This window comes from Emydura macquarii, unplaced genomic scaffold (genome assembly GCF_026122565.2).
Source record: "Emydura macquarii macquarii isolate MOO-44397 ecotype Brisbane River unplaced genomic scaffold, CSIRO-AGI_Emac_v2 contig_2795, whole genome shotgun sequence".
In the NCBI taxonomy this organism is placed as follows: Eukaryota; Metazoa; Chordata; order Testudines; family Chelidae; genus Emydura; species Emydura macquarii.
The window spans coordinates 286,014-299,783 of NW_027132932.1; the positions used below are offsets into that span (position 1 = coordinate 286,014).

General features: G+C 42.4%; 1 protein-coding gene across 1 annotated transcript in view; it reads right to left on the reverse strand.

Moving 5' to 3' along the window:
* Positions 1-290: 290 nt before the first annotated feature.
* The window catches only part of NAT8L (N-acetyltransferase 8 like), a 42,259-nt gene continuing 28,779 nt past the window's right edge, over positions 291-13,770 (reverse strand). Inside the window, exon 3 of the mRNA XM_067567612.1 lies at positions 291-1,948. Within this exon, the coding sequence (XP_067423713.1) occupies positions 1,581-1,948 (368 nt within the window). The 3' untranslated portion in view covers positions 291-1,580. The remainder of the gene's footprint in view (positions 1,949-13,770) is intronic.

Sequence of the window (13,770 nt, forward strand, 5' to 3'; positions counted from 1 at the left end):
AGTGTTAGTAACATACGTTCGGTCCCTTTTCAGTTTCGTCCTGATATTTCATAACGAATATGGTTATGAAATACAAATATGGTTCATCATGGTATTTCACACATTAATACTTCATAGAATAGTAACTTTTTTCCAGGAACTAAGTTAAAGGAGGTTTCCCTTTAAATTTAATAAGATAGCTAAATCCCACCACCCACCCTAAATTAAGTGCAGCCAGAAATGGTTTTAATATTTCTGATACCACATTTTAAAAATTAAAACTTACTGATTTTTCCCCAAGACACAATTCATGCAAAGTTGTTATTTGTTTAAATAAGTTATAAAAATTGGTATTTCAGGCTAAAAGAAGCTGTAGTCTTGGTTATTCTTTTGTTGGCAGGCACTGTACATATATATTAGGTACAGATACATGCCGAATCTGCTTTGCATTGTTTTTTGCATTGTACAATTCACAAATCTGACATCATTAAAGCAGTTAGTTACCTTTTACAGAAGGCTGCAGTGAGGCCACCTACAATTATTAAACAAGCAGCTGGTTAAGATAATACGTATGCTCCCCCCCAAAATGCAATTATCTGTCACACATTGCTTGTCTGAAGTGTTTAGATTTGGTGCTCACATTAATGTGCAAATGTGTTGCCATAGGAACTGCAGCCTCCATTATGCTTCAATGACACCATTCAGCAAAAGCCAAAATTAAAATATAAAATAAAAAAAAAAATTAAAAGAAAAAACAAACAGAAGGCAGCAAAGAGTAACTCCAATGCACATGCGGAAGTCTGGCCCAGGACTGCAGGGTATGCATGGATATAGAACAGAGCAGGAGATATTAAGGTTTGATCTTATTTTACAATATGTTACAATGGGGCTCAGAGTTCAAATGGTTCAAGTCTGTTTGCTGGCTTAGGAAGGAAAATGAGAATGGAGAAAAAGTCATGGTTACTGGATGCACCAAGGTTCTTTCAGATATTTGGCAGAATGAGGCACATCCAAAAAAAGTGCAACACCAGTGCCTTCATGGCAGTGCTGTGTGTTTGAGTGCGTGCACACTTCCTCTTCATGCATTGTAGCAAGCGTTTTTTCACATTTTCTTTGAAAACTATCAACCAGTAATTTATAGTAAGATGAATGCATATTCTACTTACTGGTGCAGGAAATACTGAGAAATGCATTCAAGTAATATTTCTGCACTTACTGTAGTATGAATGCCATCACTACGTTATCTTACATTTGGAAAAAAAAATACTATGTACACCAGACCAGTGGTACTGTTTGTTATGTTTGTAAGTTTCTGTGCTTTATGGAGGTACCTGGGTAAGATTGGAACAAGGGGCGGTAGGTCCACTCTGACCTGCCAGGTCAATAATACTGTATGCGTTAGGAGAGCAGTACTTCCAGCCTCAGCACCACCACCCTACAGCATGCGAGGAAGGATCCTTATTTTGTACAACCAAGCTGTACAAAGCAAATTAAAAATGAAATGAGACAATGAAACAAACAAAACAAAAAAATGAAAAAAACATCAGGGCAATTTTGGAGGGAGGGGAAAAAAATCACTTTTTTTTTTTTTGCTTTTGTTTTTATTCTTCGCGCAGCTGCAGGCAGTAGCGGTGGTAGCGAAGCTGGAAAAACATTCTCTCTAGAATGGAATGCGTCATCCCAGGGAGGGTGTAGTGTTCAATGACGCCCACGTGTTTGAATCCTAAGGACTCATACAGCTTGTGGGCTGCCATCTTGACAGCTGTGGTTCCCAATACAATGGAGGAATAGTTGTTGAGCATGGCAAACTCCAGCACTTTGCGGCCCAGGGCCTTGGCAATCCCTTTACCACGGAAGTTGGAATCTACGGACATGCGGCGCAGCTCCACGGTGTTCTCTTCCTCGTTGCCTCTTGCAGCCACGATTCCCACCACATTTCCACCCAACACAGCTACCCAGAAGCAGGAGCCTGCAGAAGACAAAGCAGCATTTGAAGCTGAAAAATGCAACTGCCCCTCTGCATAAACCTACCTGGGCTTAATACATCACCTGAGTGAGAGTCAGATTATAAAGGTACTGAAATCAATGGGAGTTAGGCACCTAGCCTACTTAAGTGCTAATGAAAATCCCACTAGGCACCTTTCTGCATATTTGGGTGCCTAAATACCTTTGTAAATCTGGCCCAAGATTGTTTTCTTAAGGTTGTTAAGAGATTGTTATGCCCAAGAAGTGACATGTAAATAAAAGAAAAAACCAAAACCTCCTTCAATTAGAAATAAGACTTCCCATTTGAAATCATAATGATCAAGTGCATGAGACAATAAATCAATGTAAGGTGACCAGGGGAATTTGTCCTTAACCTGCTACAGGATTTAATTCTCAGGTGAAAGCCTGAAAATGTGTCATACTCAGGAGCTCACTTTTCCTAAATCATATGGTTCCACTTCACCACTCCCTAAAATTATGTCACTTTGCCCTCTTCAAAGGTTATATGGGTGTTGCACTTATTCCAATAAAGCACACAAAGGGAATCTCCTTGGCACAACTTTACAGATCTTTGGTTTCCTGGAACGGCCTTACTTAGAGGGTGCTGTGTCGAAAGCAGCAGCAAAATGAGCTTCTTTACTAGGTTTTACTGCAAAATTCCTTATTTGATATAGCCAGCGTTTTCAAAGGACTCTCCATTTCCATGAGCCATGTAAAGAGCTTGTGTACAGTATAAATTGGGATAAATACAACATAAGAAACTTTAGCCTAGTGCAGAACTGCGTAACCCTGCAGCCAGCCACCTTCAGCTGTGGTCTCAAAGCTAAGCAGGGCTAGGTGCCCAGAGCACTTGAACAAGAGATCAACAGAAAAATCCAGTAGCTGCAAAAAGTTTTGTTAGTGATTTAGTAGTCAGCATGCTTCCCCTCTGAATCAGTAATGACCCCGACCCCAACACAGTATCATGGAGTTATTGGGGATATTGTTGCCTTTCAGGTGAAATGTAAAACTAATCATGGTCATTTAATGTCCTATAGTGCTTCCTCCCAGACCATGGGATGTGGACCCCAAATGGATGTCAGAATTCCCATTGGGTACTTATAGTTGGTCTACTTAACATTTCCAGTTGAAAATCCCATGGAAATTATATTTTTCACTCCTGCTCTAACTCGTGCACTCTTGAGCCATGTTTTATCCTGCAGGTGACTTCACATCACCAGTGAGTGAAATAATTCTTCAGAACAGACTGGTAAATGGTACTATCTATTTGGATGAAATATGCTGTGTAATGGCAAGTCGTCATAAAAAGGAAATGGTGACCTAATAAGCAGTGAGAGAATATCCTTCTTCCCCTAGTAATTTCTTTCCAGGAAACAGCAAGCAAAGCATTTCTACAGCTACCGTACTTGGGTGCTGCACTCACGGTAAGACCACCACATCAACACATTGTCAGAAATGCAGAGAAGAGCGCTGAGCTTGACCACCACCAACAATTCTGGACACTTGCGATGAGCATGCCCACAGAGGACTTCTGGCAACAATGCAGCAAGGTCTAAGCCTTCTGTAAGCATTGGTCTCTGAAATAAATGTTTCCACCAGTAATATTCGATCTTACTTAACTAAAGGACAGCACAAGCAATGATTCCAACTGGCTTAATTTTGACTGCTCCTCACCACGGTTGTATTTGTTTAAATGTAACTCCTCCTCTCAGACTCCAGGCTCATTATCGGGCTCATGTAAAAACATACTTTATAAAAACACCCAAAGAGGGAGCCTGTACTCAGATACTCTGGTGATGAGGACAAATACCTAGACAGGCAGGCACCCAGACATCTTAAAAATGAAAAACACCTCTCAAAACAACCTCCCAAGCACCATTAATCTACGCCATCTCAAGCCATCCCAACCAACCAACCCACCCACACCTAAAGACATCACCTCAATCACATCTCCTCCCTCAGAAAACAGGCGGGGCTTGTATCACCAAACCCAGGTGCTGGAGGACCAAGGAGGGAAGCATGTTTCAAAACCAAGGGCAATGCTCTGCCACTGTTCCCACCTATTTATTATTACTAATCAAGTTTTAGAATAGTGCCTAGGAACCAGTCAAGGATGGCCAGGCACTGCACAACACCAAGCAGTAGATAATCCCTGCCCCGAAGAGCTTGCAATGTGACTAGACCAGACAGACCCCAGTGGGAAAGAGGTAGAAAACAGTCATGTTAGTGCCACAAAATTAAATAAATAAAATTGGGGGTGGGGCAGCTGACTGAAAGAAAAGTGAAAGGAGAGCGGCCGTTGAAGGGAAAGGCGGTGGGAGGAACATCACTTAAAGAGGCTTCTCAAGCTGCAATTTCTGAACGGTTTAAAGGTGTTGCCCCATGTAGAAAGCACGGCAACAATGTAATCTTGGGGTGGCAAAAGTATGAATTGGTTGGAGAGGTCTGCATCCAAAAGGAAAGGGCAGAACCTGCTTGTAGATGCTGATAATATGAAGTGCGCTTGACCACTGTTGCAATCTGAGAATCCAGTAGCAGCATGAGATCCATCAAGAACCCCAGGTTACCAAATCTTGGAAACAAATGATAGATGTGCCTCATTAATCCAGGGCACTGAAATAATTTCCTCCAATTGCTTCCCCCCCTCAATAAGGGTTAAAGTCAAGGGAGCTACTCCAGATTTACACTGATTTAAATTACAGCAGAATTTGGGCCCCAAAAGCAAAACATGTTTGTTAATATTTGGTATAAATAAGTTTGATCAAGGAATTAGTTCTTCAAGTTTTAAGTGGATAAGTTCTTCAACGGACGTTTCAGTGAAGACAAAAAGTCTCAAAGCTAACTGAAAAGCTAACTGTTTTTTATAGGCAGGGATTATTACTTTAGCTTGAAAATATTTCAAAAATAGCAATGAAAATCACTGAACAACAACATGTGCAAACAAACAGATAATGAGATATTTCACGCTAACCAGGAAAGCATAACTTCAATGTGCTTTGGAAAAAACATGCTTAAATCTGGGTTAAAAAGATGTATGTATAAACACAGACCATAGGACAAATGTTTGCCAAAGTTGCTACATGCAGACAGATGGCAGCTTTCTTCCTTCTTCAGTCTTAGAGTAGAAGTCTCGTACTTCAGGTTTGGCTTGCTTTTGATGGAGACTTGGGATAAATATCCCAAAGTGGCACATGGAAGATGCACATGTTCAGTAAGAGAGTTTAGACATGCAGAGTGGTACTCACAGAGCGACACTGCAATAGGTGAAACCAGAAGATTTAACATTTTAACAAAACTAATGCAACCTTTTATTACTCAAAGAGAACAATGGGTGGAAAGTCTTCCTGGCTGTTGATTAGGACACAGATGTGATCTAACAAGAAGGACCAAGTCACTGAACCACGTTGTGACTCAATTCGCCAATCTGAAAATGATTGCTAAAGTTAGGACTCCCCTGATAAACCAGATGCTGAGCTCAGCTTGCTTGGATAAATGAAATCTGTTACAAAACTAAATTTAGGAAGCAAGTTTGGGTTAAGCCCAGCGTTTAAGACTGTCAGCGTACTCAGATGAATATATTAGCTCCAATGATATTCATCTCTGATCCTAGTATAAACAGTCTTTACACTGTTGCTAAGTAGGCCAACAACTAACTTTTAAACATAGGGACTCATCTTCCCTCATTTATTGCGAGCAGATACAATCCCCCTTTTATGTTGCCATATTGCCAGTTCTGCATGTTCTGCATCTTAAAATGTAATTTATGCAGACAAGACCACAGATGAGACTTACAAATGCTGAAAAGCAGAAGCCATGCACACAAATGAGGCTGCAAGAGCTCACTGCTTTTTGCACTGCAGAATTTTAAAACCACAACTCTTGTGGTTATTTTGATAAGCGTCCATCATGCACTCATTTGTATAAGTGCGGTTCGTTACAATACTCCTAATGAAATAGTTAATTCAGATTACTTAATCAGATGGGATCAGACTGATGGGGCTTTGCAGGTATGAGAAATACTGGAAGGGATTTCCTCCAGGATCTTCCCCCCCCCACCCCAGTTCCACATTTAGGGCCTAAACCTGAAAAATATCCTTATCCATATGAGCAAACCCAGTGGCTTGAATAAGGCTAATCAAGTAAGGACCATTCAGAAGAGAAGGGAGGAGTGTGGGACTATGCTCTAGGTTGACATTCCTGCATCTTGGCAACACGAGGTCAATTCTGGGAGACGACACAAAAAATACAATTCACTGGGAAGTAATAAGGTGTCCTCTGCTCCCCCCAGCAACTCCGACTGCTGCCTGTCCAGCATTCTGACCCTCACCAGCCCCAGAACCTGACCCATCGGTGTGGCAGTAAATGATGGTTCCACCAAACCAGACAACAGGCCTAGTCCCAGATCAGATGTAGTTTGCTGTAATATCAACACAATGCACCCCCTCTTCCCTCCACTCCAGTTATACCATGTCCCCTCCTCAACTCTGAATGGAAACTGGGCAGGAAATGGTTATCCATCCTGCTAAAGTGGTTCACATTGTTTTAAATTTCCCTGTTGTGGATCAAGAGATGGGAGTGGGCGTAGAGAGAGACTAGCCAATAATCTAGTGGTTTGGGCATCACTGGGGATGTGGGAGACGCAGGCTCAAGTCCCCACTCGGCCAAATTTGGATATTCCAACCTAGAACTGAGAAGTTATTTTACACACACACACACACACACACACACTCTCTCTCTCTCTCTTTCAATTTTGACAAATCAGCATTTTCCAATAAAAAACATTTTGTTAAAAAATTCCTGACCAGCTCTACTCTCACACAATGACATGGGGCACAGATAGGTTTACAAAGAGACTAGGATGAGTGATGGCATTCATGTCCACTACACAAATACCGCTTTAAGATTTAAAGGGGCATAAACCAAGCATCATATGGGATTCCTGCTTTGTTTTTAGCAAATTACTGCAAAGATTTTAAACAAAAAAATCTAATTTTTAAACCTGTGTTTAAAAAGAAAGAATTGTGGAAAGCAATTTTTTAATCAAAACTGGACTTTTGCATGGTCCTGCACGACCAGCAGGCAGGGCAGGCCATTAAGGCTCCCCAAGCAAATCACTTCTAAGAGTGAACAAATAATTAGTTTCCGGTGTTTTAAGTCTATTGCATATTTTCAAAACAAGTTCTCAAATTTCGGTTGTTCAATGCTTTCAGACCTTTATTTGGGCATCTGGGTCAGGCTCCATTGGGGAAGGTGAGATGACTGTCTCCTTTCACTCATTTCTATTAGGCCTGGTCTATTCTAGCACTTATGCCGGCAAAACTCTCTCACTCAGGGATGTGGAAAAAAAAAAAACCCCACCCCCTTGAGTGACATATGTTTTGCCAGCATAAGCGAGCTAGTGTGGACTCTGCTATGTCAGCGGGAGAATATCTCCCGCCAACATAGCTACCACCACTTATTTAGGTGGTTTTATTATGTTGGCAGGAGAGCTCTCGCCCATCAACATAACGTGGGTACACAAGCATTTTTACAGCTGTGACAGTAAGTTTTAAGTGTAGACAAGCCCTTAGTTTAACACTAAGGCTTTAAATCCTAATTATAATGATCTGGAGTTCAACATAAATAGGTATTTGGCACATTACCCAGTTTGTGTTCCCAGGCACCAAAGCAGAGCGGGTACATCTGCTCAAACGATTCAAGCCATATTCTGCTCCCATTCACATCACAGCTATCCCAGTGACTTTTAACATGCATGTCCCTTCTAGGTGGACTGTTACTACTGTGCATGTATTTTAGCCCACTTAAAGGCAAGACAAAAAAACTGTCAGCCTCAAACAAGATTTCATTCCTTCCTCTTGGGAACCGTCCAATGCAGATCTGTTGCTAAGCACTATTTCAAGGGGAGCAGGATCTGGCAATCAACTGTTGACCTAAGATCCATCCCCCAAATCTGACAGTGGGCACTGGCTGGAAGAGTGAACCATCACATTTCAGAACAGGAAAACTGCCTCTTCAATGGGTCTCTTAACGGTGGGTTTAGCCTGTACAGATCCACAGGCCTAACACGAATTCTTCCTGGTGACTGGTCCTTCCGTCTTGCTGAATTAGCTTTTCTAGATGCACTGCCACTAAAAAGAATCAGTGTCCTCAGAAGTCCCACTTTATGTATCCTGAATGAGGGCATGGCAAAGGCATTCAGGGGAAAAAGCCTCCTAGTCTTTCCTTGTCTACTTTTTTCCTGCGTGGGGTGGAGAATGTGTATCACTATTCGGATATTACAAGTTTGAGTCATCGGCCTGCAGCCTTTCTGATTTTCACACATTTTTATGTCTGGACTGAAATAAAATAGCTAAAAGATCTTTCTTGCCAGAAGTAGGCAACAGAATTACTAGGGTGATATTAATATCAGGAGTTCATATTTTATTTTTGCATAAACTGCCTTTTGCTGCTTGAAAATAATCATCACTGGAGAGATCAACAAACATCTGTCAGCAACAAACCTTCATTGTGATACCGGTTCCTTTTAAAATTTCCTCAACTTCACCCTCAGCTACTTTCATAGACGTAGACAGACAAGGTGGGTGAGTTGATCTTTTAATGGATCAATTTCTGCTGGTGAAAGAGACAACAGAAGTTTGTCCAATAAAAGATACTAACTCACCCACCTCTAATATCCTGGGACCAACACAGCTACAACAACACTGCAAACATCCACAGACTTTGCTCCTTCCCTTCATCCATCACTTCCACCCAGCTTAAAATACTCTATAATTCTTTACTTTGCCCAGGTATTGCAAGAAAATCCCCATAAATGATTCCCTCCTTCACAAACATGTCCAGTTCTGTTCTTAAACCACCCTGCCTCTGTAAATACCATTGCTTTCTTTTTCTCTTCACTGTTTCCCTGATACAACCACCATTCTAGGGCCATCCTATAGTCAGTCAGTGCCTTGACAAGCAGCAAGGATTCCCAGGTCTCCATTACACAACATAGAGTAGGTCTACAGTGCAATTACAAGGTGTGATTAAAGCTAGTTTGCGAATGTCTTCTCGAACTGCAATTTGACTGGCTCAGGTCAAGGAGCAGTTGACGCCATGGCAATGCATGCTTTAGGGTGGGCGGTACAAGCTGGCCTGGAACCCCAAATAATGACTTGCGGAGCTGGCCCATGCTGAAACCCAAGATGAAGCCCGTGGTGCCCCAGCTTCACTGCTCGGGACCCAAGCTAGCTAGATGAACGCTAACTCTGGCATAGGTACTGGAGCTGCAAACACAGCCCCTGAGGGCAGCATAGGCATATGTAAAGAAGGAGGATGGATGGTCCAGCGGGTGAGGGAGCATATGTAGGACTGCGATGATCTGGGTTCAATTCTCTCTTCTGACACAAGACTTCCTATGTGACCCTGGGCAAGTCACTTAGCCTTTCAGGACCTCTTCTGTAAAATGGGGGTAATAACACTGCCTTATTTCACAGGCGTTTGTTGTGAGGATAACTGCATTATAGACTGAGAGGCACTGAGATATTAGGCTGATGGGGGACATATAAGTAGCTAAGGTAGATACATCTCAGCTTTTAGGTAAGACCCTTCTAGGGGATGCTAACCACCACTACCATGAGCCAAATTTTTGTTGGTGTAAGCTGGTCCAGTTCCCTTCGCTTCACTGGAGTGGTGCAAATTTACACCAGCAGAGCATTTGGCCTAATCTGACCACAATTCCAAGAGCTCTAGTCACCCTGGCTGCCTCTAACACAATAAGCTTCTTCCTCTACTCTTGTGGTCAGTGAACTCAATGGACCAGGGCCACTGACGTGCTCCAGCTGCTTTGAGCCACTCTGGGTTTCCTGCTATTTCGCATCACTCATTTCACTGACCAGTTAACTCAGATTTACGGCTGCTTTCAAGAGTGGCTGCACCTGGCATTGGCCACTGTTGGAAGACAGGATACTGGGTTAGATGGACCGCTGGTCTGATCCAGTATGGCCATTCTTATGCCAGATAAGCACACAGCAGGCCTAGGGCGTATCAATGAATCTGACCCCTTATTACTTCCATTCATGTCAGCTACATCACTTCAAGGAACTATCACCCACAATCTTCCTGTCCTTCCAATATCTGTCTGCCACAAGGCTCTGTCGGATGATAAAAGCCCCTCATAGCTTCATCCTATTCTCTTTCAAACCTCACCTCCTGTATCCCAGGAAAATTAACCACCTGCTCACTGGTACATTCCCAAATGCCTTCAGTGCTTCACACCTCTCTCAAAAGTCCCCTCTGACTCCTCTGTGCAGTCTTCCCTTTCTGAACACAAGCCTGGTTTAAGTTCTCCCCACATAGCCCTCTTCAATATTCTCAGTCTGGCTCATGCCTATATCACTATGGACATAATTATTTCTCCTCCAATGTGACTTTCCTGCCTTAGCTTCCTTGTATCCAATGTGGAATTGAGATCAAATGATCACAGCCTCCAGCTCAGCACAATTCACTGAGATCCTAATCCTCTCATCCTCCTGGTTTCACCCCAGCCATGACAAATAAACCTTTCTGTAGCCCACAACACCCTCCTCTACCACCCTGATACTAAGATGTTAGATTATACCTGCTCCTGTTTATTCTAAAATCAAATGTACTTAATTCTAAGATCTCTCAATTAGAAAAAAAAAAATACACGATACCCAACATATAAGTGAATTATACTGCAACACAACCCGTTTCCACACATCCCATGCTAATAGTTATTTACCTCATCACAACATCCTTCATTCAGTAGATCCAAAATAGGTAATTCCCTGATGTGAATTAAGGTGTGACTTCTGAGGTCCACCCAGACCACTAATGGGTTCTGTCTCTGCCTGCCCTGTAACTTCAGGGGTCTTTGTGCTTGGCAGCTATGGTTCAATTCCCTGACATCAGCAGCCTGCCCACAAGCATAAGGTTTCACCCAATCTCTCGCCAGCCTAGTTACATCTTGCAGGGTGACACCAACAGCCCTTCCAGTTCTGGGTTTTCGTAGATACATCCTCCTCGAGTTCTTAATGACCAGACACTCGGATTGATCCCCTCTGGTTCATCGCCCCTGAAGGTGTGAAACCAGCCTCCCCAGTTAGCACCTCACTTTGGTGCACACACATTCCACACAGTCTGCACGTCAGAGACCTGCTTGGGATAAAAACGAACGTTTTTTTAAAAGGAAAACCACAGATTCCAAGATGAAATAGTAAGGGAAAGCAAACACAGGCAAATTACACAGAAAATAAAAAGAGAAAACTTCAGCCTTTACACTTTCATATGAGATAAAATCCCTTTTCTAATCAGAGTTACCTATTGCCTTAGAACAGATTCGGAGCATACCCTCTAGCTATAGGAGGGATCCAGCGTTCACAGACAGCATCCCACCTCGAGCTGTCCCCCAAGTTCTGGATAAAAAAAAAAGAAAAGAACTCAGTTCCAAACCAGCTTTTAAAAAGCTTTTTTCTCCCCCCTCCCTCCTGTCTGCTAAGTCCACAGTGACTCTTGGTTAATCAGAGAGGGGAAATTGCCTCCAGACTTGATGTTGGAGAGTCAGGATATTTCTTTTCAATTCTGAGTTGTCTCAGTGTCATTTCACTATCTAATTGTCCATAATTGTCTTTTCCTGGGCCGGACAATGGATAATTATTCGAAGTCAGTTTCATGTAGACAACTAGTTTAGAAGGTGCCCTTCCCTGCATGACATGGAATGGAAGCTGCACCACCATTTATGAGCAGTTTTCTATATATACACACAAATACATACACTGTCTACGTATCTCATGATTACTACGTTTAGAACATTACAAGCTTTCATGAGAGACCTTGCTGGATAACATTTTGTAGTACAATAACTTAGTATGCAATCAGTTGGCTTTACTAATTATTTGTGTGTGTGGGGTGGGTGTTAAGCTCTTTGTTTTCCCTTTGGGGTGTCTGGACACTAATTGTCACATAAGGGTATCATCAAGCTCAACTTCCCATCTCATTTATGACACCTAACTTCACTAGGCTCCCATTAGGAATACAGAGGTTCGTTTCTGTTCCCATTTTCTGGACTGCCACATGTCTGTAAACCCTATTACATTCAGACCCAAAACATCTCCACGTGAGCTTTGCCAAAAAGGGCTTACTTAGATTTTCACCCCCTTTTGTCTTTACTGTAACTCCCAATCTTCTCAAGTCCAGATATTCAGCCTCTCTAAAATATACGTTCTCACCTTCTGATTCATACTCAAAAAGACAACACCTATCCAACCTCAAGTCTTCACTGATCCCCAGTTTAGGCATTCTGTAGTGATTCTCAGGCCCGCAAGAGGCTTCATGTTTCCTTCACTAAGAAAGGAAAAAAAATCAAATGCACAAACAGGGAAGAACTGTCTAGCAATATTGCAGAAAGAGAGCTGGTGTTATAGGGGATCACAAATTGAACACAAGTCAGCAGGGTGATACTGTGGTAAAAAGCCAAATGTTATCCTGGGATGTGTTAACAGGAGTGTTGTACGCAAGACATGGGATGTCATTGTCCCCGCTCAGTTTGGCACTGGTGAGGTCCCAGCTGGGAGTATTATATCTATTTCTGGGTACCACGCTTTAAGAAAGAGGTGATCAAATTGGACAGAGTCCAGAGGAAAGCAATAAAAGGCTTAGAAAACCTGACCTATGAGGAAAGGTTAAAAAATCCATGTTCAGTCTTGAGAAAGGAGGACTGAGAGGGGACCTGATAACAGTCTTTAAAAATGTTAAGGCTGGTTATAGAGGGGATAGTGACCAAGTGTTCTCCAGGTCCTCCCAGGTAAGGACAAGAAGTAACTGGCTTTGTTTGCAGCAAGGGAGATTTAGGTTAGATATTAAGAAATGAAAAAACTTTCTAGCTAAAAGAATAGTTAGCTCTGGAACAGATATTCCACAACTGTCCTTGGTAAACTGCCATTGGAGGTTTCTAAGAACAGGTTAGACAAACATCTGTCAGGGATGGCGTAGATATATTTGGTTCTGCCTCAGCACAGGTGGATGGATTAGATGACTTCTGGACATGCCTTCTTAACCTACATTTCTATGACAAAGTGAGTGAATATTCTCTATCAGTAGGAAACATGCTGTACTACCAATGAGGATACACAAATTACAGCAGTATAACAATGTGTCACTTAGCTATTTTGTACTGCTATTCAGATGCCTCTTCATTCAAATCAAAGAGCTTTGAATTCAGCAGAAACTTACAGCTAAAAGCTACATTAAAAGCACATACGGATGATGATTCATCTCACAACCAAAAAAATCTGAGTTAAGGATATACAGCATCCTTAAAAAGGAAGATCTTGGACAGTCCTGTTTCAAATGTTTATTGCAAACATGTTTATACAACATCTTCCTCCATTCAGACCCTGTCTACACTTACCTGAGGGATTCGGCTGCAGTCGACGGGAGTTACGCAAAAAACTTGCGTAACTCCTGTCGACTTCTGGGCTCCTCTTCTGCGTGCTGTCTTCACTGCACTGCGCCACTTGCAAAGGTGGTCTTAGTACGTCGATTTCTGGATCGACTGAGCAGGTCTGCACTGACCGCTCAGTCGATCCAGAGAAATCGATCTGACGGTGGCAACTTTGGTCGATGGTCAGCCAGAGAGGTCACTGGTATTACAGTGGTAGGTAGACAGGCAGGTTTAGTTACGTCCTGCTGCAGTGTAATTAGCAGTCAAGAAAACTTCCAAAAAGCAGCTGCCCCCTCTCTTAAAAGGCCACATTAAGCTATCTCCAAGGTCCATAGTACAATTTTGCCTGAGCTGTATTTAAG